At 38.1% G+C, this 27,846-nt stretch overlaps 1 protein-coding gene across 9 annotated transcripts in view; it reads left to right on the top strand.

The window, feature by feature from the left end:
• klhl13 (kelch-like family member 13) overlaps nucleotides 1-20,961 on the top strand; it is a 55,718-nt gene extending 34,757 nt beyond the window's left edge. For 3 of the 9 annotated variants that reach the window (XM_058775827.1, XM_058775828.1, XM_058775826.1), the window contains 7 exons: nucleotides 2,278-2,349; nucleotides 5,586-5,730; nucleotides 8,015-8,147; nucleotides 10,450-10,646; nucleotides 10,730-11,525; nucleotides 16,625-16,738; nucleotides 19,420-20,958. In XM_058775827.1, the coding sequence (XP_058631810.1) occupies nucleotides 2,278-2,349; nucleotides 5,586-5,730; nucleotides 8,015-8,147; nucleotides 10,450-10,646; nucleotides 10,730-11,525; nucleotides 16,625-16,738; nucleotides 19,420-19,913 (1,951 nt within the window). In that variant the 3' untranslated portion in view covers nucleotides 19,914-20,958. Of the gene's footprint in view, nucleotides 1-2,277; nucleotides 2,350-5,585; nucleotides 5,731-8,014; nucleotides 8,148-10,449; nucleotides 10,647-10,729; nucleotides 11,526-16,624; nucleotides 16,739-19,419 lie in introns of all 9 variants that reach the window. The other 6 variants (XM_058775830.1, XM_058775833.1, XR_009271333.1 and 3 more) reach the window with 5 other exon arrangements.
• The last annotated feature ends 6,885 nt before the right edge of the window (nucleotides 20,962-27,846 follow it).

Raw genomic sequence — 27,846 nt, 5'->3', positions numbered from 1 at the left:
AATCAACCTTACCGTTCTGTCATCACAGTCATTCACAGGTGTCAGAAATTTTCCATAAAAGGGTTTAAATATTGAGCTGATTTTTCTTTATTAATGTATGTTTTAGTTAATCCTCTTCATATGTATCATTTGGACTGTATTCTTTTTTTTTTCCTCCCCAATTTTGAACTGAAATGTCTCTTGTAGCCTGTTGTGCTCGTTTGATCTCATTGTTTCATGCTTAATCTGTCAGTATCTGAGCTCTTCATCAGAGTCAGCTGTCTCTGTATCCTCACCCTTTCAATCAACACTCCAATCTCCTCATTATATGGGGGATAAATCTGTTTGTGTGTGTCACCGAGCGAATATGAGTCGCCATGTGAGTCATGCACACCCTGGCATGAAATCGGGAGGATTTTTCTGGAATTTCAATATGCATTAAAACAAAAAAATTAACCCCACATTTCAGTCCTACATGCGCTTTCACACCAGTAGTGTGAAGCCACACACACGCTCCTACACTGGATGATAAAATGAGTGCCATATTAGTCACGTTATTCATCGAAAAAATGACTTCAGAAATGTGTAATCAGATGTTCATTCACTTAAAAGTAGTCCCACCACAAAAGGACAATTCAGCTTCAAATTCAACTTCAGCAAGGACACATGACAATAAACGCATTTACATTGTTATAAAAAGTTATGTTCAAATAAATGCTGTTGTTTGAACTTTGTTCATCAAAGAATGCTAAAAATGTTGCAAAATATTGAGCAGCACAACTGTTTTTAACTTTGAGCACCAAATTAGCATATTAAAATGATTTCTGAAGGGTCATGAAGACTGGAGTAAATCCAGCTTTGCCGTCACAAGAATAAGTTCGATTTTAAAATATTTTAAATAGAAAAGTGTTATTTTAAATTGTAATATTTCAATTTTTTTTTCTGTATTTGAGCAAATAAATGCACCCTTTCTGAGCATAAAAGACTTCCATTGTAAGTGCATTACTGTGTTTCCTGTTTTTATAACCTGAGAGAAGAGTTGACATGATATCCTGAGGTAACTGACAACATGACGTGGATACAGTCGAAAGAGCTTAAGCTGTTCCTGGAAAATTCCTGTAACCCTTTCCTTTAATCGACAAATCGACACCTTGATCTTGCATTGCTCCAGTTGGAACATCAAAACTTAAAGTCTTGAATCTGCGGTTCCTCTAATAGCAGGTATATGTTCCCTCCCTCAAGCCTTTTGTCCTAGATTTAAAGTCGTCCTTCACTATGTCTTTTTAGGAAGAGCGGTCTAGAAAGGGCACAACAGAATGCCATTTATATTTAGCTACTAAAACACATTTTATAATATCAAACCCATCATATCTCTCTCTCGCTCGCTCTCTTTTCACCCATTTGCTAATGTTTGATGTGTCATTATCAGACAGACCTTGGGTGGGTTTCTAATTCTCCCCTCTAAGGAGTGAATGCCCAGGGTGACTGAACTGATTTGCAGAGATATGATCTGAATCAGGAGAAAAAGAGAGCAGAAGTGTGTGCGTGCAATCAAATCCTAATTAACAGGCAGGGATCTGGTCCAGGAGAGTTGAAAAGGATGTTGGTTAATCAAAGCAGAATATGTCAAGGTCCGTGTGTGTGTGTGTGTGTGTGTGTGTGTGTGTGTGTGTGTGTGTGTGTGTGACAGGCCAGCTGTTCTCCTGTCTCGTTCAGCTCTGTTCTTCCTGTTCTCCATAACACAGAATTATTAAAGAATGCTGTTAAGCTAATGCTCTTTTGCTCTCTCTCTTTCTCTTTTACTGTTTCTGCATTACTGCCTTTTATCTCATTCTCTCCCCTCTTCACTAAACATCTCTCATTGTCTTTCTCCATCACATGTTGTGGATGGTTAGTGCGTAGTGTGAGTTTAGTTGTTAGATCATTAAACCCATCTTTCTTTAGTGGATAAAGGTTTGTGTGTGTCTTTGTCGTGTCTCATCTCGATCCCATCAGCAGAGTCAGGTGTGTGTGTTATGCTTTGCCATTTCGTGTCAAGTTGTCTTCATCAAGCCGATTTGCTTCACTACAATCATCATTTAATTTGTCAGTAATTTAGAGGCTCAGATCAATCTAAACTGCTTAATTGAATGAATACCCTCGTGATTTCTCGCTCTGTCTGTCCTGTTCTTGAGTTTGTCGATTGACACTAGTCATTTGTGTGTCTGTGCAGCGTACGCTTCATGCTGTGTGTGTTTGCATGTTTTCTGGGAATGTGCGTGTATTTAGTGATGCTATATCTTTCGTTGTTTTTGGCAGCCACCAGCACTCGTTTGTGGTGTGGACCACCCACTCTCTGCTTGCTGCATCTCCAACCTATCACCTGACAGGGTAATGCACCAATCAGCTGCCTGTGATCTGTGTCATGTGACTGTGCCTGCCATTTTGGCTTATCTCTATTTTTTAACTTTTTCATTGTCTAGTAGTGACTCCCTGACCTGCTTGACCCTTCCTCTAGACCTCAGTTGAACTGGGAATCATCTATGTTCCTTCATCACCATTCTATGTTGATACTTGGGTCATGATACAGTTCATCATTTTTGGTTGCAAAAGAGTGCAACAGTGCCTGTCTACTTTTTCAGCGGTTTTAGTGCTAGACTGTGTGATCTTAGGGGTTGGGTGCTAAAATTTTTTTTTTTTTTTTTTAAATCTCTGATTAGTGGAGATTTCTTCACAGAATTATGGGTAATGTAGTTTTCAATAGTCAAAGCTTTGAAATGGAAAATAAGTGCTACCAATGTATTGTTTCTGTATCGTGACATTAGTATCACAATACTGTTTTTCTTTCATCTTTTGCTACAGTTTGTGTTACAGCATGATTGATCCCAAAACCCCTGACCCACATTCCTTTTATCCAAGACGGTGTAAATCCGGATGAAAGGGCGATATGTCCTGGTTGGATATCCTGGTTAGATATCCTTGTTATAACCATGAAGCTTGAAGCTGTGAGGGGAAGAAATGGGTGTCATAGTGCTGGGTTGATCATTGAAGTCTTGTCCCAAGGCCTTATTCATGAAACTTTAGAAGCTTTAGAGGCCATCTTTGCTTAGCCCCAGAGTAACAGTACGTGCTTATTATGAGGCCTTTTTAATTATTCATCATTTTATATGCTTACAGGGTCCAGAATTAACACTCGCCAAGCACCAATTGCGAAAACAAATTAGCTTCATTAAGTAAATAAAACTCAGCCAGCCAGCTGGCAATTTTATTAGGAACTGTAGCACTGGAAGGTTTAAATTAAATTGCAAGAACAATAGTATGACCAATCAAATCGATGAAAGTGATATTAGAGTGTTGTGAATTCAAATTACTTTATCTTTGATTATGTCAAAGACTGCTGTGCCTCTTAACAGCTTTTATGTAAGTGAAAACTTGCCATCAACCTTTCTTGAATTTGTCTTCTCCAGAACCTAAAATATGGTGAATTATATAGTATCTGTAAGAAGTATTCACCCTTCTCCATCGGATGTTGTGTGTTTTTTTTTAAGACATTCCTGTTTATCTTGGGCTTTATTTTGAAGTTGTTGTTTTCTCTGAGGATAAATCCTCCATCACAGGTATCTTGTAGACTCTCAGGTTTTCATTCAGGATTACTCTGTATTTTGCTGTATTCCTTTTACCCTCTCGAGCCCTCTAGGTGTACACAGAATTATCTCTCAAGAATGAGGCCGCAAACGCAGTGTTTTTCTGAGTCGGTTTAATGGCTTGTGCCAAACATTAGTATGATAGCCAAAAATCTATTTTACTCTCATCAGACCACAGAACCTTCTTCCAGCTGTCCTCAGTGTCTCCCATATCCTGGCAAACTGTAGCAGAGATGTCATGTGACATTTCTGAACAGTAGCTTTTCTCTTTGCCACTCTCTGCTACAGCACCTGGGCAAGCACTGAAGCTTGTAACTCCTTCAGAGCTGTCATTGGTCTCTAGGTGGTCTCCGCCAACGGTCTCTTTCTTACCCTCAGTTTAATCGTACTTCAGTAGATATTCACTGGCTTGGAAATATTCTTGTGTCCATTCCTTGACTTGTGCTCTTAAGTTTACAGAGCAGCTTGGAGCGGTTTCAGGAGTGTTTTTTTCTCTCTCTCTCTCTCTTCATGGCCAGTTTTGGCACAGTAGTGACTCACCAGAAGCTGGACTGTCCAGACACTTGTGTATTAATTTATAAGATGTCTGAAACCAGTCAGTTGCTCCAGAGAGTATGTACGTGTATTGCATTAAAGGGGGTGAATATTTATGAAGTCTACCATTCGAAAGTTCGGGGTCATTAATTTTTTGTTTGTTTTTCAGATAAGTCAAAAATACCATGGCTGCATTTATTTGATTAAATGTAGAGTAAAAAAACAGTAATATTGCTAAATATTATTGCAATTTAAAATAAATGTTTTCTGTTCATTTTAAAATGTAATGCATTGCTGTGATGACACAGCTGAATTTTCAGCAGCCATTAATTCAGTTTTAAGTGTCACTGTCACATGATCCTTCAGAATATATTCTAATATGTTTATTTGTTAATATTTGGAAACATTTCATCGTATCAGTGTAAAAACATTTGTTCTGTTTAACATTTTTGTGGAAACCATGTTTTTTCAGGGCTCTTTAAACAGAAGGATCAAAAGAACCTTTTGTAAATCTTTTGTAACATCAAAAATGTCTTTACTGTCACTTTTGATCAATTTAATGCATCCTTGCTAAAAAATTTATGAATTTCTTTAAAAAAAAAAAAACATTCTGACCCCAAACTTTTAAGCAGTCCCTTGTTTTAGAGCACTATAGTTCAGTGTTGTACAATTTTTGTGAAACGTTTCTTTCATGACACAAATGTGAGGAACAAAATCGCAATGTCAAATTTTTGTGACCAATGCCACTTTTCTGAGAGACTGAAACTGACATCTCGTATGTGATGCTACCAGTGACACAATGTCATGTGCTGTTTGTCACAAATATATTAAATATACACTTCAGTTATATCAGAAAGAGAAGGAAGAAATCAAAAGTGATAAGTGTCTCTCTGGTTTCGTTCCTCTGTTATCTAGAGCAGTGGTTGATCTTAAAATGTTCTGACTGTTGCTTTTTCACCATTAGGCTTGGAAAAGGCCAAGCAAGCTGACCGCAACATCTGAAGGAACATAGAGCAGTTTAATTGGGTTTCATGATGCTTTTTTTATTCATGTGCCCTAAAAAGAAAGGTTAACATGCCGAAACAGAAAAAAATCTTGTCTTTAGTCAATCGGCAAAACAAGATTTCTCATGAATGTTATTTAGGTTCTTTACACTAAGAAGCCTATCGTTTCTGAGACCTTGACTGTCTAATAGTGGGGAAACAGCCATTCTATATGTGCTTTGTGTTGTGAACGTTCAGTTTTGTGTGTCTGTGCAACGTGCTAATCATTTGAGGGTTTCTGTGCTGTACTCGTGTTGAAGAATCAGTACGAACCAAATCTAATGAATCAATATTGTGTTTGCAGTCAAAACAGGATTGTTTTTTTCACACTGTGCTGTCTGTACCCCTCTCATGCTTGTTATTTCCACATATTAAACTTTCTTCTCTCTCTTTCTCTGATGGGCAGATCACTGGTGGAAGATGATGATGCTCAGATGATGAAGGTGTCGCTGGGATGCAGTGAAATGGGGCTTTCCTCCCACTTGCAGGCCTCAAAAACTGGAAACACACGCTTCTTTACCAGCAACACACACAGCTCTGTGGTTTTACAGGTGAGTGAGAGCGTGTGTGTGTTTGTGTGTGTGTGTGATTACATATGTCTCTTACTAAATGTCAGGGTGGGTATGTGGGGTGTCACCATCTGCCATTCCGGCATCATATCACACGTTAGAGCTTGTGTGTGTGTTTGGAAGAGACTGTGAAGGTCATCTCTGCTGTTTCTGGCAGTCAGGCTTTAGTTCACACATAAAGATGATAATATTATGATCATCATCCTCATTGGTGGTGGGCTCAGTCCTGCCTGAAGTCCAAGAGAGAACATTCATTAGCACCTACCTGCGGGTCTCCTGACAAGTGTCAGCATGTGCTTGTGTGGGAACAAAGGTGAGAATTTAATTGGAATTTGCCAGTGAGTCATTGCAGACAGATCAATAAGTAAAGGTCACCTGATTTCCTTTGTGTGCATCTGTTCATATATATTTAACCCTCTCTGATGGATGATGTGTCCTCTTCAGTGGACTATTTTTATATAATAATATGTCAGTTTAAAACTAAGCGAGGCATTGTAATAATGGCCATATTTCTAATATTAATTATAATTATTAATATTATTAATTCTAAATGATATCCAGTGTACAAACTGTGGCACTATCAGAGCATTGCTGTTTTTTGACTGGCAGACAGGAACATTTTTGATAAATCACACACTTCTCTTCACATGCTTAGACTGGTCTGTTTTACAAAAGATACTCTTTTTGCTGTATTGTTTGTTACATAAATGCAGCCTTGATTGGGACTTCTTTTAAAAACAATGAAAAATCTTATCAACCCTAAACTTTTTAACAGTAGTGTAGGTTGACTGTTTGTGTTGTGTGATTTCTAGATGTCATTAGCACTGATAATTTATACTGACGTGATGAGGTCACTCTATTGATTCCTCCTATCACAATGTCAATGACAGCTGTCATCCATCACCTGATCAGCATTCTGGCTGAAATCAGCTACTGTTGTTAGAGGAGGTGAATTGTGTTTATATGAACTTCAAATTGCAGATTTATTAAGATCGAATCAGTTTGTTAAATCAGAATACCACAGATAAACAATATTTGAAAAAAGCTGAAGTTGAAGACAGCCGCTCTGAGATGATGACTTAATTTCAATTTGAATCTGTCACATGGCACATGTGTTCTAGAGCACAGCCGCCCTCATTACCCTACAATATCACTAACCGCTGGAAAAATGATTTGATTCATTCCAGTGATTTGTTGGGAAACCGCACTCAGTTCATTTGATTGGATGTTTATCCCCAGGCTGTGTGTCCTCACATACAGAACATACACAGAATGAGAGTTTTAGTTGAGGAACCAGGTTTAGTGTGTGTTGTGTTGTGCATCCATTTATTTTGTAAAAAAGCTGCAAATTTGTGCTGACAAAACACAGTTAATCTTATAGACCTTTTCTATTTTTATTTATTTTAATATTGTCATCATAATAATGATATTAATTTAAAAGTATTATTTTCGAAATATTATTTTAATATAAACTATTCCATATTGACACAATAAACATATAGCCCACACACAGTGTTTGTTAATGTTGACGCCTCAACACAAAATGCTTTTACTGTCATATTAGATGCAGCATTGTCATCTTCTACATTTTGCATTTAGACATTTTAGCAGACGCTTTTATCCAAAGCGACTTATGAACGAGGCACATCACAAGCAAAGCGTTTAGTGTTAGATTTTATCAGACGCTGATGTTATGAGGCAGGTAAAGACAGCCTGTTGTCTTCTCCACGTTTATTGAGGCATGTCTGTTAAAGTGTGTAGTACAGTGTTTGGCGCTTAAAAAGCTTATGTGTAATTTCGGTGAGTGCAGCACTGATTGGATTGTGCCTTATTTCATGTCCTATCACATGCTTGGCATTTGCTTTTGCACATGCTGCTGTATTGAGCCTGACAAAGCGGCTCGGAGAGTGTGCGTGCGAGTGGACGATGGCTCTGTCCTGTTAATTATGGCTCATCTGTGCTGTGGGAGCCCATCTCTGCTGCAGTCCCCTCATGCATCTGACCTCCTGTTCATTAATTAACCCCACTATCTTTTATTCAGAAATGACGCTCATGGGACGCATAGTAATGATACAGCTCCTTAACATTCACACTCTGTTTTAATGGGTGATAACAGATGCTTTAGTGTTTTTGTTGTTTTTTTTTCCTTCGAGACCATTTCAGTCAATCTCTTTCCTCCTCTTCAGTGAATTCATTAAGTGCATTACAGAAATGCTCATCAGTCCTCTCACTTCCTGTGTTTTATTTTCCTCTCTCTGTCTCTCAGGGTTTTGACCAGTTGAGGATAGAGGGCCTGCTGTGTGATGTCACGTTGGTGGCGGGAGATGGGGATGAGGCGTTTCCTGTTCACCGAGCCATGATGGCCTCCTCCAGCGACTACTTTAAAGCCATGTTTACAGGTGAGTGAGAGAACAAGACATGGGATAAAAAAGGATTAGGTGAGGTGAAGCCAAGTTTCCAGGTGAGGAAGGGATAAAGGAAGGAAGAAAAAAACCTGAGGTGTTTTGGGACCGAGAGGTCAAAGTTTGATAGAAGAGAAAGAGAAGTGAGACTCCAGTTAAGTTAGTAATGAACAGACAGTGTTGATGCGCTATGCTGTACCAGTCAGCTATACTGGATTGTTTTTGTTTGTGTTTAGTACTGTCACTTTAAATCTTGTTTTGCTTCTTTTTTTTTTTCTTTTTTTTTTAGTTCGTTAATCATGTAAATATCAGTAACATGTCAGTCTCATTTAGTCACACCAGAGACTTTCCCTCAGAGCTCAGAATGTTCCTGATTCTCCCTCCATTCACCCCCTCCCTCACTCACCCTCTCTCTCTTTTAGAAGCGCACTCTGTTTCTTGGGAAGAAAGAACAAAGCAAGAGAGGTGGAAAAAGATAAGAAAGCAAGGGATTTGCTCGGGGTTATTTGGGAAAGCATGTTCAGAGATAATCTGTTCGATGGAAAGGACTTCATTTCATTATTTGAATTGAGTTCAGCTATTCCCTAAATAATTATGCCATTTAATACTGCATACTACCAAATCCTGGATGAATTTTTAACACAAAACTATTATGAGAGAGCACTAAAACAATTATAAAGAAGCAGTGTGCCCAGGGAATCCTCTTTCTGCAGGCTTATACCATTTCCTAACTAGAGCTGGGGGAAAATTGGTTTATCGATGCATCATGATTCTGAAGCAGTACACAAAAATTCAGAATTGTTTCAAAGTTTAATTTCTAAATCATGGTGCTATGAGCACTTAGTTGCTTAGTGATTTACTACTCTGCCCTTCAAATGTTTTAGATCAGTAAGAATTGATATGCTTATTATAAATGTTTACTTGTTTATGCGAATCACTGCAATACGATGCACACTGCTTCAATTCTTAAATCAAGAAGGATTTTCTAACCAAGTAAAAATTAAGTGAGTTTTTGCTTAGAACAAGCAAAATAATCTGCCAGTGGGGTAAGGAAAATATTCCTATTTCAAACAGAAAACAAGATTATTTTGCTTGCCCCATTGGCAGACTATTTTGCTTGTTTCTTGTCAAAACATTTGACAAACATTTTTTATTGTTTTTTCTGAAAACAAGACACTAATTTTTACTTGTCTAGAAAATCCTTCTTGATTTAAGATATAATTTATTTTTAGATATTTTGGCCTACAAAGTAAGAAAAGCATTTTTTGCAGTGCAATGGAAAAAATATGATGCTATGCATTCGATATGGTACAGATAGTTCGCAAATCATGTTCAGACTGACAAGTCATTAATTAACTTAAGTGCCTTCTGACTTCTAACAGCTCGGTCTCTATAGTGTTGTGTTTCACGTATATTCCCGTAGCAGCAGTGGTGATGAGAGAACGCGCTTGAGAAACAGTTTAGAGAGGAGAAATCAAACTACATTATCAAATATTGGTCACAAATTATTGGTCACTTTCTAAATAATAAAAGCATAGCATATCTAGATAAATCGTTTTTTACCAATGCAGATATGTTAGAAGTGATGCATCGGGATACAAATGCCAACTTGAATCCGATGCATACTTTTTTTTAAATCAGTGCACCGCATCGTTAACTTTTATGCTGATGCGCTGATGCACATCTGTGAATCTTACCATCCCTAGTATGTAGCTGACAAATGTGCTGTATCTGTTATCTTTTAAAAGTCAGAAGTATTTATAAGCCCTTCAAAGTCCTGCTCATACATGTGTGCCAGAACAGCTTTGTCTGCAAGACTTCCATAATTGCTGTCTGTATTACTTTCTTTCATTCTCCCCTTGTGTTCTACTTATCCATTTTGCTCTTGTTCTCTCTCGCTTTCCTTCTCTCTTTCTCCATCTCGGCATAGTTGAGAAATCACATCTGAACTAATGAAAGTGGTTTGATTTATTTCAAACGTGGCTCTTGAATAAGTGGCTCATTATCATGGTAAAGAGAATTGGTGACAGTTTGCAGTGAGACTCACTTATCTTCTCTCGTATTTCCTCTTTCTCTCGTTCTTCTTATTGTTTCTGTCACGCTCTCCTCTCTGCCTTTGATCCGCTCATTTGCAACGTTTTTTGCCAATCCCTCCCCCATTCTTTTCTTCCCCATTCTCTTCATCTGCTTTTCCCCTTTTGTATATCTGTTTTGCTTGAATATTTCTTTGCACTGATTTTCTCCTGCTTTCATCTCCTCCCTCCGTCATCTTTTCCTCTCTTTCTTTTTTTTCCCCCAGGTGGAATGAAAGAGCAGGATTTGATGTGTATAAAGCTGCATGGCGTGAATCGAATAGGGCTAAAGAAGATTATAGACTTCATTTACACCGCCAAACTCTCTCTCAACATGGAGAACCTACAGGACACCCTAGAAGCTGCTAGCTTTCTCCAGATCCTGCCTGTCCTTGACTTCTGCAAAGTCTTTCTCATTTCTGGGGTAGGACACTGTTCAAACCATTTCTAATGAGAATGCTGTAATTTACTTTGTAGTATTGACACGCAGTTCTTACCTCCTCTTAGGTGTCACTGGACAACTGCGTGGAGGTGGGGCGCATCGCCAACACCTACAACCTCACAGAGGTGGACAAATACGTTAACAACTTTATACTGAAGAATTTCCCCTCGCTACTCGGCACCGGCGAGTTTGTCAAACTTCCATTCGAACGTCTAGCGTTTGTGCTCTCCTCCAACAGTCTAAAACACTGCAGTGAGCTGGACTTATTCAAATCTGCGTGCCGCTGGTTACGCTACGAAGAAGGCCGCATGGAATACGCCGCCAAGCTAATGCGCAATATCCGATTCCCCCTCATGAGTCCAACAGAACTCATAAACCACGTACAGACTGTCGACTTCATGCGTACGGACAATACCTGTGTTAATCTTTTATTAGAAGCCAGCAACTACCAGATGATGCCATACATGCAGCCGGTGATGCAGTCGGAACGAACTGTGATCCGTTCAGACAATACCCATTTAGTGACGCTAGGGGGCGTGCTACGGCAACAGCTGGTTGTAAGTAAAGAGTTACGACTTTTTGACGAGAAAGCACACGAATGGAAGGCACTGGCACCCATGGACGCCCCGCGCTACCAGCACGGGATCGCAGTGATCGGGAACTTTTTGTATGTGGTCGGGGGACAGAGTAACTATGACACGAAAGGTAAAACAGCTGTGGATACCGTGTTTCGATACGACCCGAGATATAACAAGTGGATTCAGGTGGCGTGTCTGAATGAGAAGAGGACCTTCTTTCATCTGAGCGCTCTCAAAGGACATCTATATGCGGTGGGCGGGAGAAACGCTGCAGGAGAGCTGGGTGAGTCAGGAAGGGATTTTAGTGTCACAGCGGGGGACAGATTTCTAAGGAACATGCTGTGATTCATTTGTTGACATGTTTTGTAAATATAACTTTAATAGGAGTGTCTTTCAGTTTGCTAATTATGTGTGGATGCAAAAAAAAAAAACAACACATTTCTTAATGCTAATAAGATCTTGGTATTTTCGGTTGATCCTGAAGGAGAGTTAGTTTGTCAGCAGTGCTGCCCCCTAAGGGGTGTTGCTAATCATGTCAGTGGTTCTCAACTGGTGGGCCGTGACTCAAAATACTTCGTCACTTCTGAAGAAGCTAGCATAATTAGGCAGATACCAACATGGACGGGTTACTTGACTTCCCCTCCACCTTCAGAACCATGGACGAGATTACACAAGATAAAAATTACAACACAGACTACAATAAATCCTCGTTTACATGCAGTGAGGATCAACACTGTTTGTGCTGACACCATTGTGTTTTGTAATGTGAATTTTTGAATGCTGAGAGCATGACACTATCAAAATTTAAAATTGCAGTGTAATGCAATGGTTATGCGCATCTTGTAAGTAAAGCCGGTTCTGTGATTAGTAGTAAATCTCCATCACGTGCTTTCAGTTGGAGCAGCATTCACTACACAGAGCCATACTTCACTGACAAGCTACACAATATCGCGTTCATTATCACAGACAATTTAATTGCACGATAATGAAATCGAAGATATCATTCTGCGACAATGACAACTGTTCGCATAGCTTCTCAATGAACTACGGCTCTGTGTAGTAAATGATGCTCCATCTAAAAACATGTGAAAATACCACATTAATTAACGTTTTTACTCCAAACTTGGGATGCACCAATACCATATTTTTCAGATCCGATCCGATACAAAAATTCTGAGTTACCGATCCGATACCAGCACTGGTTTTTTATAGTCAATGTAGAATTTCTATACCTCAGTGTATTGACCTGATCATCACTGTGTGTTAAACACAATCTATTAAGATAAATAAATGAAAAAATATATAATCATTATCTATGACAAAAATCCTATTATAAACTAGGTTAGTGGATAATTCAGCAGCAAAAGTTATTCTAGAAAAGTCATGAGTGCACAATCATTTTATAAAATCTAAACATTTAGTGAAATAGCATTATTTAGTGGGGAACAAATAAAAGTGAATAAGTGTAGGACTGAATCTGGTAAAATGTTACACATTGCTCTTTGTATTGTTGTAAAATACATTCATGAAAAACAAGTAAATATATTTATATATAAATATAAACTATAAAATTAAAAGGCATTTCTTTTAAATGTATAGCACAGTAATGGAGGCAGCAACATATGATAGATAGGACAGAACAAGAAAGGCTATTAATAATATTTCATTGCACAAAAGTATTATAATACAAAAGGCTCCAATACAGAGTGGCACAAAGCGCCTATGCGCATCCCGTGCACAGAATGATGCACTTGAACCAACACGGAGTCACACCGCACAGCATAGAAAAGTTCAAAGCACAAAGTGAAGAGAAATTGATGCGTAGTTTGTTAAATCTGTGCGATATTTCATTGAGCATTTTCTTTTAACAGTTTAAATCGCAGTTATTGTGCACTCTTGAAGAGAGTTTCATTGTCTTGACTGTCGTAACCGAACGTGGAACGTGGCACGCAGTTTGAATGCTGAATGGAGCATGACAGACAGCCGCAGCGGAGAGAAGAGTTTGTCAACTTGACTTAAATATTCATCTGTACCTCACATTAAACTATGTAACAGCTTCAGAACATTTGGAATATAGTGCACGAAAATGTTATGGTGCTTTATAATGTTTTTGTGCTTTCATGGGGCTTAACAATAACAGAATACTAGACGCACAATATCGGATTTGGATCGGTCTCGTCTGACTGATACACGATCTGACAGAAAATGCCAATATCGGAGTCGATACCGATATTGGATCGGTGCATCCCTACTCCAAACTCACTTCATAACATCAGTCGAGTTTTTGAAATAAATCCTTCTGTGAGATGATATGGCTTCTTAAACGGAATAAGACGCACAACATTTCATAGTATTCTAAGCAGTGATAAAGTCTATGTCGTTTAGCATTGCATTATTATATACTTTATTATAATGAAAATTATAAAAATTATTATAATAAGAACGCGGATAAATCATATATTGTTGTAGTCCTGTTTATTAGTCACGTTGAATCAATGAAAGCAGTTAAATCTTCAGTTTATTCAGTTACCGATTTCTTCTACGAGCTGATTTCTGGAGATTTACTACTGATCATCACAGAACCGTGCTTCACTGATGAGATGCACATGACTATCGCAGCTTTTGTCTTATCGCGATTGAGATTTCATTTCGATTTATCGTGCAGCCCTACTGTCCATTAACGTAGATCTGAATGCGAGCTTGCAGTAAATCAGGTAAAGTCCATCATATATCACCAGAGAGAAGACGGTCATATCACCAGAAGATCAAACTGACATTTTGATGAAAAATGATGACTTGAATTTAAAAAAAATAAATAAACAAAGAAAAAAAATGTATGCATGGACGAATTGTTCATAATAAGATAAGAAAATGCATTTAGAAAATATATGGGTTGATAGTTCATTTTCATATTGAGCCTATCTCAGTATCTCATGATAATAATTGCATATTGTTGAGCATATGTGCTTAACTGTAATAGTAATATATTTCAATGTTTGTTTTTAAGGATATTGTTGTTTACTGTGTACTTTAAGCAATTGTGGTACTTTTTGGGTCACAACTCAATGTCAAGCGTAAAATCCTAAAGCAAAACCAGTTGAACCCACCCACACATTTTTATCTCATTCATTTGTAAGGAGGTCAAATTAATCCATTTATTGTAGAATTCAGTTATGCCTGGATTTGAAAAAGCTCTGTTAAAAAAAAATCTTATTTTGTTCATTTTTTTTATTTGATATTTATTTGTTGATTATACTTAGAGTATTTAATATGCCCTCTAATACGTATTCAAGACAGATAGCAATTAGATCACCGTAGGCTACAGAAGTTTGGATGCCCCAGAAATGACAGAAAGTGAGGAATCATTGGTGATGCACATGGATGGAGCACCCGTGAAACTCAAAAACTAATTAGCATTGGGGCAAAAAGTGCTTTCAGCAAAAATATTAATAGTATACAGAATTTATGTCCGCACCGTGTGCTTTATAGTCATTATTCCAGCGGCTATGGTTGTATGACTGCATCAGGCAAAAGGCAGAGCTGAACCAAAGATGATAGTTCTCACAGGGTGAATGCCCCAATGCAACCTGGGTAATTAAAACGCATATAGCAGAACACCAGAACATAGTGCAAACATTCATATCTACACATACAAAAATGACCCTCTCATCATCCACAGCAATGCTCCCCATAACTATGCACACAAACACACATACACACACACACACACCAGATATGTACAGCACCTCAAAACTGACAGGAAAGAGACCAAAACACACACAGATGTCACACTACAGAGGTTTGATAATGGACTCTGACACGCTCCCTTCCACAGCACAAAAAATGTACTTACAGCTTTCTGCATGCAATTTATTTTGACACACACACACACACACTCTGGCCTTTCTCATGTTTATCAGACGACGCTCAAGCCCCTAGCACTCAGTCGCCCCATGTTTCTATAGTGACCTCCGTCATGGCAGTCAAGTGGAATTTATTGCTTTGAGTTGAATTTAATCTTTTCACCCCATACTGTTTGAGGACTCTGGCTGCAGTCTAATATTACTGCCCAGTGTGTTTGATTTGATTTGTCACTCTCAGTACAGAATTTGCAGGAATTTGCCATTACTGCAGTTAAATATGAATGACAAGTGATTGATTTTAAAAGCTAAAAGCAGTGTTTTTTTCTTCATATTTAACTTGTTTTAAAAATGTGGACTGACAGATCCTGATAAATGTGTCTGTGTTGGGTCATGAGGATTGAGTGAATGAATGTTGTGCGAGTGATATTTACAATCATAGTTTAAAGACTCAGTGGTGCTGTCTCGCTCATTAATTTACAGATATAAAGCGTCTGAAAGTTGTATTTTTGGTTTTGAATCAGAACAGACGCAGACTCTCCTGTTGCCGATCGTTAGTGGAAAACAGGCTGTGTTTGCTGAAATAAACAAATTTAGACCATGCTGGCTGCTTTTGGCAATTCCATTTGAAAATTCAAGCACATCAGTTTTAGAAAAACATTGAAATAAATAAGTAGAAACTTTCTGTACACAGTGAACTTATGCTGTTGTGAAGTATGATGTAACCAATCTGTAACGATTTTATATTTTTTGCAGATACATTTTCAAATCATATAGATATCAAATGAGGGAGTCATAAACATTCACTGCTAAACATTCATTCAGACCACTCATTTTCCACCTGCTGCCGTTTAGGATTTTACATACAGTTGGTTTAGTAAACTGCTAATAAGTACTTGGAGAAGCTACATTTTATGTTGTTACAGTTTCTTATCCTTTTATCTTTTAGCCAGAAGCGGCATTAAGAGCTTGTTCTGTGATTGGGTTTATATTCTCTTATTTAAAAGAGTGACACATTCTGAATAAACATAGTCCGGAATAAGACAAGTCCCCAAAAATGCTGTTTTCCCATCTCCAATTTACCTTGGATAAAGAGAACTAGAAATTTATATATCATCTGCCTGTATCAGATCTTCTCTTTATCATCTAATCTGTGTGGACAGATACTTTTATAAACTTATGAAAAGCATTGCTTCTGATTTAGAGAGATTAGATAAGAGCAGCCAGCAGTTTTTGTTGAATATTTAACAAGGTGAAGTAGCGGTTTCTGTGGATACAATGGTGTTTGTAGCACATCAGAATCTAAACTTGCATCTGTTCTGTGCGCTGTGAAAGTACATTAGTTTGGTTGTGTATAATTGAGCACTAAAGCGTCCCTGTTCTCTCTGTTTGTGAGAGCATGACTAATGTACAAGAACTCATTTTTTGTCCACATTAACTCAGCTGTTAGTCTAGTCATCTTTCTTGGCATTAAAGAACTTGTTTTCATCTCTAATTCTCACTGTCTCTTGTCTTTCTCTAGCAACTGTGGAGAGTTATAACCCCAGGACGAACGAATGGACATATGTGGCCAAAATGAACGAGCCGCATTATGGACACGCAGGCACTGTTTACGGAGGATACATGTACATTTCAGGTACCTGTCACACATCTGTATGTTTGTAAGTTATGTATGTACACTACTGTACATAAGTTCAAGGACAATAAGATTTTTTTTTTGATGTTTTTGTATCATCTCATGTTGCTGCATTTATTTCATCCAAAATACAGTAAAAATGTTAAATGTTATTACAATTTAAAACAAGGGTTTTCTGTGTTAATTTAATATAAAATGTCATTTATTCTTGTGATGACTGAATTTTCAGCAGCCATTACTCCAGTCTTGAGTGTCACGAGTCTTCAGAAATCATTCTGATATGCTGATTTCGTGCTCAAGTAACATTTCCTATTATTATCAATGTTGAAGGCATTTGTGGAAGATGTGATACATTTTTTCAGGAATTTTGTTTTAAGAGTCAAGCTCAAACTCTTGATTCCAATTGTATTTAGATTCAATTTGATTCAGATTCATTTGAATATATCAGTTTTAATGAAAACCACACACTTAACCTTTAAGAGAAAAGTAGAATTTAATCACAAATCCGCATCCTCGTTCTCAAACACATTTTCACAGATCAGGTAGCTGGTAAGGTGTCGCTGACAGGAAGAGGAATATCTGGAGGGTGAGAATGAGATGTTCTCACCACACACACAAACTGATCCTCCATAGATCAGTGTGTTTGTGTGTGTGTTCCTTCTATCAGATGGCTAGAAATTAACTTCTCTAAACAGAGACACACTCTCACAGGGTGTTGACCTGCCCTGTGCAGGATTGTTCCCATCACATGCACACTTTACAGGATTGCAGCCCAAATCCTGCTTTATGGAGATGAGTCCTACTTTCACTGAGAATGATAAACAGAGAGAGAGAGATGGTTGGTTGGATAGGGTGGCGATAGGAGGAGATGTAGTGATGACATGAATCAGAGAAGTGTGTTTCTGTGTGATAATGAACATTGCGGTATGTAGGAGGAGTGTGATCTCACACACACACACACAAAAAGAGCTGTGATAATGCTGCTCAAGGCTTTCTATCGTCTTCTCCCACACACACATTTACCACTCCATACATTAGCTTTCACTTTTACACGAGCATGAGACGGATGACTCTCATTCAACCCTCCAGCAACCTCTAAATAACATTCTGGACTCCTCAACATGATATGTGAGAGCTGTATATGAGGCAGTGTCACTGTAGTAGGGCCCTACGATTTCTCAGATACAGAAAACGAGAAATCCAGTCATAAAAACGGAATCTACAGTATAATGTGGAATGTCACCGAATTTGCCAAATTTTAGACCGGTAAATCAAAAGTAGGTCAGTATATGTAAAACCAAAATTTGATATTTTTAAGGAATATTTACCAAAAAAAAAAAAAAGTGTGTATATATATATATATATATATATATATATATATATATATATATATATATATATATATATATATATATATATATATATATATATATATATATATATATATGTGTATATATATATATATATATGTTAATCGTCATTTGTCAATCAATTCCAAATGGATAAAATCATGTTCCACTCTACATTTTTTCTGTGCTAAATATTGTTTCACTCAGAAATGTCACATTATAAAGGTTAAATGCTTTCTGAATGGTTGTCTGAGCTAATGAAAAATGTGGAAAAACAAAACTGATTTTGATCAATGTGACATTTCTAGAGTTGATAGCTGTAAAAAAAAAAATTTCTTCAAAACTGCACTTGTAATTATACAAAATATAAAACCTTCCTCCATGTTACAGTCTCACTCTGTTCTGCCTCGAGCGTTGTGTATTTATGCACGCATACGTCTTTGTCTGATGATGTACATACACACATTTACACTGATTCTTACACTTCTTTCCTCCTTCCTCTCCTCCACCCACGTTGTTTCTCTAGAGTATTTTTGGAAGTGCTGATCCTTTTGTTTTTATTCTGGTGTCTGTGTCCTTACTCCTGCATGCCTCTCTCTCTCTCTCTCTCTCAGTCAGTTATATAGGTCATGAAGCAGTGAAGTATTAAGCTCTTCACTCACATGAGCATTAGTGTGCATGCATGAACCAGTCTCATCTTATGTGCTGCCTCACGCTTTGTTCTCTGTCATCATCTCTCTAGTCTCACCTCTTCCTCTCTCCTTTGCCCGTTTCCTCACCGTTTCACTTCAGACTTTATCCTCTTTCTGCTTTATTTGTGTTTTGATTCACACAAATGCACTGGAAGAGGAGAGTAAGAAAGTCTGTGGGTGTGTTTGAGTGAATCATTCTCTTCTCTTAGTAAAGGAAAGGATGGATGGATGAAGAGTTAGAGGGCAAAAATAGGATGGATGGAGAGAGAAAGAGAAGAGAGGGTCTGGTTGGCTGATGCCCAGGTGCCTGATGGGATGGTTCTCTTTATTTTCAGCCCTCCCTGTAGACATGTCCTGTTTTCTTTTTCCTCTTGTCTTTTTTTCCTCTGCTTCCCTCTCTAGTTCATTTCGGTGAGTGTGCAGACCTGGTTGTGTTGTTGTGTTGTTGTGTGTTTGTGTGCGTGTATGTTTTCACAGATGCATTATTCAATCTTAACTCTTTCCTCAGCAGACCTTGAGAGAGTTTATGCATTATTCATTTCTTATTTTGTATATCTAATGCTCAAAAGAACATTCACGCACAAGGTGTTTGTTTCAGCATAGAAAGTGATGTGAATTCTCTCTGCGGTGTGTTGTGCAGGTGGAATAACTCATGACACCTTCCAGAAGGAGCTCATGTGCTTCGACCCGGATGCCGATAAGTGGACTCAGAAGGCTCCAATGACGACGGTCCGTGGCCTGCACTGCATGTGCACAGTGGGTGACCGCCTCTACGTCATTGGTGGAAACCACTTCCGGGGCACAAGTGACTACGACGACGTGCTGAGCTGCGAGTACTACAGTCCCGCCTTGGACCTGTGGACGCCGATCGCCGCCATGCTTCGTGGACAGAGCGACGTAGGCGTGGCCGTGTTTGAGAACAAGATCTATGTGGTGGGCGGCTACTCGTGGAACAATCGCTGCATGGTGGAGATCGTCCAGAAGTACGACCCCGAGAAGGACGAATGGCACAAAGTGTTCGACTTGCCTGAGTCCCTGGGTGGCATCAGAGCCTGCACCCTGACCGTGTTTCCGCCCGAGGACCTCTCGCTTGCCGGTTCGCCAAGCCGCGAGTCTCCTCTTTCGGCTCCTTGAGAATGGACGGAGGGAGAGTGAGAGAGACAGGAATAAACTGGATGGACGGATCGGTTGGCAGACGTATACAGATGGATGAGTAGATGCAAATGCAGTCTCTCTTGTTCTCTCTCTCTCTTTCTCCCTCTCTCTCTCTCTTTGTCCCCACAGGAAAAAGACAATGTTTGCACTCCCCACTGATATACGTTTCAATGGTGTCTGTGGTGAAACCCCGTCCCTTCCCTCAAACGATTCCACTTCTCTTCCTCATCCCTCTGAAAATGCTGAAAAGTCCTTCCAGCCCCTCTCGATGAGAAAGAAAAATGGAAGCACTCCCAGGGTTGGGTGTAACTACATGTTAACATTGCATTTGGGGGGTTTGTTTGGTCTCTTTTGGCAGGAATAACCTAGACTTGAACAACAAGTGACTTTGCAATTCAACTTTTCTACCTGAGTCTCCAGAGTTTTGCTATGAAGACTATGAAGTTTCCCTGATCCCGCCTATTCTGAGGTCGCCTACCCCCTCACCGTTCACTCTCTCTTTCCATTATGTCTGCTCATTTTTCCCGTTTCTGTCCGCTCTCACCTCTTGCCCAGTTTTTTTACCCTCATTCTCTTGTCTCTCTCAGGGGGTTAGTTGACCTTTGACCACAGGATGAGGAAACGGTTTTAAACTCAGGGGTTGGCCTGCCCCCATCCCTCCATGCCTAACTGATATTTCATTTCTCTACTCCTGCTGTTGTTATGAACATTAACAGAATTGTGTTTTCTAAATTTAATAAACAAGATTTTGAGAAAAAATAGAAATGGTGGTGTTCTGATTTTCTTAAAAGCATCTGCTGTACACTGACCATCAGCATCATGTATTGTGAATACTATAGTCACAGCTTGAAAGGCTGTTGCTAAACACAATGTGCAGTGGAGCGCCTGCAACGCCTTTAGCCATGACTGTTTTCAAAATACAGAAAGGGCTTGAGTGCCATATTGCTTTTATTCAAAGATTACTACACAATCGTATACTGTATTTGACCAGTCGGCATCCACGATCAGAACAGTCCATTTTATAGTCAAGAATCCACTTCAGCAGCTGGCTGAGTCTGGCTCATAAGGACTTGAGTGGACAAGCATAGACAGAGACACCAAGGCTTTCTGAAGAGTTTGATACAGTCCACATCACCGATGTCTGCAAAAGTAAGTGTTGACATGCGAGATAGTATGTGACCATTAGACAGAATAAACGTAATGTGTAGCTTTTAAAAGCTGTTTGTTATTTTCTGGTGCATTTGTATGATTTGTGGTTAACTTAAATGGGAATTCACAGGTTTCCAAGTTGACACAAAATAACTTTTGCAAGTTTATTGCTATACTCAATGTCATTGATTACATTAGCATTCAATTTGATGATAGTGCCACCTGTTGGTCAATAGCAATTGTATTATAAGTAATTCCACATATTGCTTTTAAGATGATTTTCCTGGGGATGTTTTGTCCAATAAAATCTATCTTTTATGCCATTGTTGTGCATGCTTCTCTCTGTCTCAGGCAGGTGTTCGGCTCAGCCCATCGTGCTGGTGGTGCCCAGGTGAACTGCCATCTGTGTGTGTGTGTGTGGCCTCCCAATGAGACATATGGTCACTAATCTATTACAACTTAAATGAAGCACAGGGCTCGGCCCACACTCACTCTACAGCCCTGTGGGGCACAATCAAATACACATTTTACATCAGTTAATAACTCTGTAAAGCAACAGACCGTTGTGCTCTAGTTAGGCAAATATAATTGACTCTTCTGATTAGTTGTTTCAGTGTGTGTCACAGGCATTAGTTTATGAATTTGATTGCAGTTATTCCAGTGAATGTATATGCTCCTGGCGTGTGCAGGGACTTTCTGGCCCGGTTGCTGTTTTGGCCCTTGGCTGCATCAGTTGCTCTAAATTGCATTAAAGCATCATGGGAAAACAGTACTAAGTGCAGGGTCAAGGGCGGCCACAGATGAGAGCCTCAGGAGTGTGTGTGTGGACAGTAATGCTGATACTATTAGAATAAGGGCAGTTTTTAAAGCACACTGCAATTCTCTGATAAATGTTGCTCCACCGGGAACGCCTTTAGGGCTTGTGTGCACCCATAATCCCAGCTGTCCTCCATAAAAGCAGGATTAGTAAGAAAGTAAGGGCATCATATTTTGGTTTTAGTTCCCCTCCCCCATTTAAAGGGGTACTCCATCTAAAAAAAATAAAAATTCATGCCATCTCAGATGTATATGACTTAAGATTTTTAACCAACGCTAATTCATATGCAGGTGAATGGGAGCTTTGTCAAATGCAACATCAGTGTTGTGAAGTGTGACGTAAGGGTCCGAGAAGTGACATGGGCTGCATCTGAAAGTCTTCGGAGGATGTATTCCAAGGTAGGAAGGAATCAAAGCGCTGTGATATCTTCACTTACTGTCATCTGAGATGCCTTCATCTTATTTTTGAAGGTAGCATTGATATATCCTTTGCAGCGTTTGATATGCCCCAACCCTGTGTGCGTTCCATTCCATGACAGTTGAGCTAAAATATTTTTCAAAAGTTGTTGGCCAGTTTGTATAAATTTGATTTTTCACCAACTTTTTCATATATAACTGGGATGACTTGAGGTTGAATAAATGATGAAAGAATTTTCATTTTTGGGTATAATATCCCTTTAATCAGCCTACTAGAGGATTTCTAAATGAAGAGTGTATTTTTACAGCCCACCTTGCAACAAGATGCTTTTTTCCTCTACACTTTCTCACACACAACTGTGTGGACTCTGCGATGATGCCTTTAAGCCAGCATTCTGCTGTAGAGGCCAGTTTTCAACTTGCGTCATGTTTCTTGGTGTGTGTTATCTTGTCCCTCTCAAGACTGCAGCATTCTAGAATCAGCAGAGTTCGGTCTGGCTGCCTGTCTACACCTGTGTCTGGAGTTAAAGAGACACTTCTTTGGGCAATAGCAAGCAGAGAATATCACTCTCAGATATTTACCATAACATAACCATCTACTCATCGTCATGTTCTTGGTTGTTCTAGATTTCAAATCATGTCTCCGCCTGAATGAGAATCATGTTAGGCAAACGTTTTTAGTGAATAATGACTTAAAGCAACTGTATGTTGTTGTTTACTTATCAGTTTGAAAATCATTCTCCTGGTTCTAGTCGAATGGTTTCTGTTTCATTCCCACAATCCCCTCTAAACGTCTGTTCTGAGAGAATGTAAATTTAGTGAGTGGGTACGAAATTCCGTGAAAAGGGTGGATTGCTTTACGGCAGCAACAAATGCACGTGTACAGCCACCGTACATGCGAAATATTTGAAATATTTAATGAATTCCAACTGCAGGGGGCTCCAAAGACAAAAAAATACACAAAGCGACAGAATTGCTTTAAATTTTGGTTTGTTTCTGAAATAAAGTTGTGGTATAGTTTAGGGGCGTCCATACCTGCTCCTGGAGAGCAAACTTCCTGCAAAGTTTAGCTACAACCTCAATTAAACACGACCAAAATCAAATAATAAAGGTCTTAAGGATTATTAGAAACTTTTAAGTAGCATCTCAAATGATTTGCTACAAAGTGCATTTACACAATTTAGTGAATAAATTTTACTACACAGAAGCATTTGTTGTTTGTCTTGGATCTTGAAAGCGCACCACGTTAGTATCCAGTTCCGCAGTCATGGATTGTATCTTTAAATCAGTTACAAACAATGTGCATAACGATCGACCTACTGAGCAGAAGACACTGTGTAATCATTAAAAATGAATGATCTGATAAATAATTGATTAAATCATTTAAAATGGATGGTGTGTTTGTTGATGGTCAGACCAAGGACCTGAAATCATGGGTTTGCAAAGCACTGTTATGCATGGATGCTGTAAATCATAATGACATAATATCCAAAGCATGAAATAGACTACAGCTTTGACCTTTTATTGCAATCTGAATAAAATTCAGGTGCCATGACCTCAAACTTGTGGCATACAAATCAGCCAAGGTCATGGGAAGGAAAGATAAATGCCACTTTATTATTCCTAGATGTCATTCCTCATAAATGAATATTATGGTGATGTGACTGATTATTTCTGTCTGGATGGAGCTCATGTTTGTAGTCTGTGCTGATGCTGATGGTGTGGTAATGTGGTGTCTAAGCGTGTCTCACAGCTGGTAGTATGCTAATATTGGATTGTGTTTTGTTTTATTCATTGGGGTGGGGGAGGTTGATTTCTACATATTTATAGTTTGATGTTTTCTTAATTGCCTATTGCTTGAAGCTGTTAAACATTTGACACTCATACTGTCATAATAAACCGGCAATTAGAATGCATCCAATGCCTTATTAGTAAAATAAACTCTGAATATGCAAATATATGTGACTGTTTATTTAAATGCTTCTGAATATAACAATTATGCATAAAAGGGTACTGATACATTTTACAATATGCATAAACATGCCTTAATATATTTAATATGCATAATCAAGCTCTTGTTATGCTCTTTCTCTCACTCTCTGCTATATTATTGAGTCCTATGAATGCTAAATCTGTTTTATGACCTGTGAGAATTTAGAAAATACTATTTTTCTTCAGCAAAGCAGCATTAAATTGATTAAAATAACAAACAAATAAACAAAAATGACAGTAATGACATTTATAATTATTGTTTTTACTGTATTTTTGATCAAATAACTGCAACCTTGCAGGCAGAGACTCCTTTCAAAAACTTAAAAATATCTTACCAACCCTAAACTTTTGAACGTCAGTGTATATATATATATATATATATATATTATCCTTGTTATACTTTCTTATGCATTCTTTAAGCATGATAATATTATAACTGATATCATATCTTCATGTTTTCTATCTGACAATCGTGTCTTTTCTTGCTCAGAAGCCTCAGAGCAATGCCTTGAAATCTTTCGTAAGAACTGTGCATGCATTTATGTAAGTTAATGAATTCAACTGAAATTGTGTTGTCTTCTGTTTGCAGGATGAACAATGTGACTGCCTCAGAATTTCTGCCTAAAGAGCCAAAAAAAAAAAGAAAGAAAGAAAAAGCCACTCTTGACAACAAATTTGTGTGTTCCTGTTTTTAATGAGTTGCTTTGTGTCCAAAAATACAATCCACAGAGAGGCTGAAACAAGTTTTCAAGACATATGAACCAGTTTATGACATTATACAGTCTCAATCTGTCTCTCTTCCTCTCTTTCAATCTGTCTTTTGATCTTTCTAATGCAACTGTATCACCAAGTGATTTAGAGTGATTGTCAGAAACATCAGATTATTTCGGATTTCACAGAACTGCGACTTCTGTTTCCTCCTAGAGGCCTCCAAATCAACCAGTGACCCAGATATGTGTGTAGTGCTGCTTTGTTGTGTCTGCAATGCTATTAATTTGCATGAAATCAGCAAAAATCATATTTTTGAGATCACATTTCTTATGTGTCTGAAGCACAGCTGGACTGGAGAGATTCACAGTGAGCCTCTGCTCTTGTACTATGGTCACATGATTAGCGTTTGAAAGCACAGGAGCTCTTTGGAGTGTAGCAGAAAGAGAATCTCTAGCTGTGTTTAAACTAAGAACATCATTCACAGAGCAGCTCTGCTTCCTCTGACAGACTGCTGAAATCTGTATGAGAGGGAATCAACAAAAGCCTTGAAGGCAATGCATATGGTTAGTTTGGTCTATTTTTATTTTATCTTCATTTATTTATCTATTTATTTTAAAAGAAAAAGTGTTTCTTTGTTTATTTGAAATGTTACTATTTCAAATAAATGTTCTTTTGAACTAAATATTCATAAAGAATCCTGAAAAAAAAAAAAAGGGGGTCATGGTTTACACACAAATTTTAAACAACACTATTTTCAACATATAATACAGCATAATAATCAGTAATGTTTCTTGAGCAGCAAATCAGCATATTAAAATTATTTCAGAGGGATCATGTGACACTGGAGACTGGAGTAATGATTCAGAAAATATAGCTTTGCATCACAGGAACAAATAACAACCTATGTGAAAATGCACTAGGAAGAGCATGGTGAGCAAAAATTTCAGAAGGCATGTGCCGTTATCAAAGAATGATAAAAAAAGGAGGAGTGTAAGGGATTTTGTTTATTATTATATGCTTTACTAAAGAGTGTTCTTTAACTGTCTAAAAATAATTGAGTTTTCGATTAGCTGAGATATAACAGGAGATAACAATCTATTGTGAAATGTTATTTTAGACCTAAGCTTCTTAGAAAATGATTTGCATTAAATACTTAGAAACGCATCCAGGGAGATAGTTAGATACATACAGTAGTTAGATACCTTAAATGGACAAATTTGTTAAATATGTGTTATGATTGGATGAAATGGAAGCATCCTGACTTGATTAGGGTATAAATGCTGAGTCACGAAGGTCGTCGCAAACAGCAGCCATGACTGTATAACTGTCAACTTTTCTTGCGAGAAAATAAATCATCAAAGACTTTTGTCTCATACCTTCATTGAAATGAAAAATTGCCTCGACAACAAACAAGGCACAGCTCGACACTTGAGTTTTCAGAAAGACAAACTGACGGATGTCCGATATCACACACACTTGTGAGTAACTGTTTTTATTACTTGGTCACTCTTGCTTTGTCTGTTATTACAGTTCGTTTGATATGTGCTGATTATTTATGCGTAGTGTCCATTTAGAAAGGATGTAGGCTGTCAAACATCCACAACTGTTAGCCAATCACAGCAGTGGGAAACGCTCAGATGAGGGGGTTAAATACAGGACAGAAAATAGCCAGTTACTTCTAAATTGTGATGTTTTTTGATGTCAAATCTTGATAACAATATAGGTGGATTTCAGGGAACAGTACAAAATTAAATAAAAAAAAATCAAAGGCAGTTCATGACCCCTTTAAAATATATTAAAAGAAAAACAGTTCTTTTAAATCAATAATATTTCGCAACATTACTGTGTTTACGGTGTAGCCAGGGCTCGAATTGAGGGGGATGCGAAAAAAAAATGACAAAAAGCATCTCCTCTGTAAAACCACCATCCCCTTTGGATTACTAATTTTTGTATTACGTAAAACTTATCATGCACATGAAATGTTAAAATCTTTACTTATGATCATTTACGAATTAAATAACGGTGATTGGCCAATCAGAACTTGGTACTGTAACAAGCTGCGCACAAGCGGAAGCAATTTCGTCATTTTTCGCGCAAAATGGTTCAAGTTATTTTAAAAGAAGAAAATTATTTTTCCTTGATTAGAATTTAAAGACATTCTCCTGACAATGTGTGTGTGGCTGTGAGGGACTGAGAGACGATAGGAAAGCTGACATTATCCAACTTAAAAAAAAAAAAAAACACGTCTGGAGAGTCCAAAAGCATTCACTGCGCGATGAAGCCCATTATAGTACAATTAGAATGCCATAATTCCCGCAATGAAACAAAAAATACCCATGTATGAGTTTTACATTTTTATATTCATTGCACAAGCGTGCACTTTTCTGTATATCAGCACATGTCCGCGAGACCGCAAGCACAAATGCTATTAGTTTTATACAACAGTGCAGAGAAACACGGTCTTTCATTCCATGAATTAATCAGTTTTTGAAAGAATCGAGTGAGCCAGTGATTAACGGTCCATTCAGTGGTTTTACTTCTTTCGTTTCTTTTGAAATGAATGATTCAGTAAGTCATTTATTAAAACAGGGACTTGCTGCCACCTACTGGCGGTTTTATTGTCATATTTATTAATCCATGACAGACCTAAACCAGCCAAGGTGCAAGCACAAAAAAATATTCTGCAAAATATTGTTTAATTATCGATATTGACCAAAATTCCTCTATTTCAGGCCCCAGAAGGCCAACATAGTCCATAGTTATACAAAATACTAAATTTATCTTGATTTTATCTTGTGGTTATTTTGGGGAAGATAGTAGGGGGGTG

The sequence above is a fragment of the Onychostoma macrolepis genome, chromosome 05 (genome assembly GCF_012432095.1).
Source record: "Onychostoma macrolepis isolate SWU-2019 chromosome 05, ASM1243209v1, whole genome shotgun sequence".
Lineage (NCBI taxonomy): Eukaryota > Metazoa > Chordata > Actinopteri > Cypriniformes > Cyprinidae > Onychostoma > Onychostoma macrolepis.
This window is presented reverse-complemented; position numbering and strand designations above follow the sequence as displayed.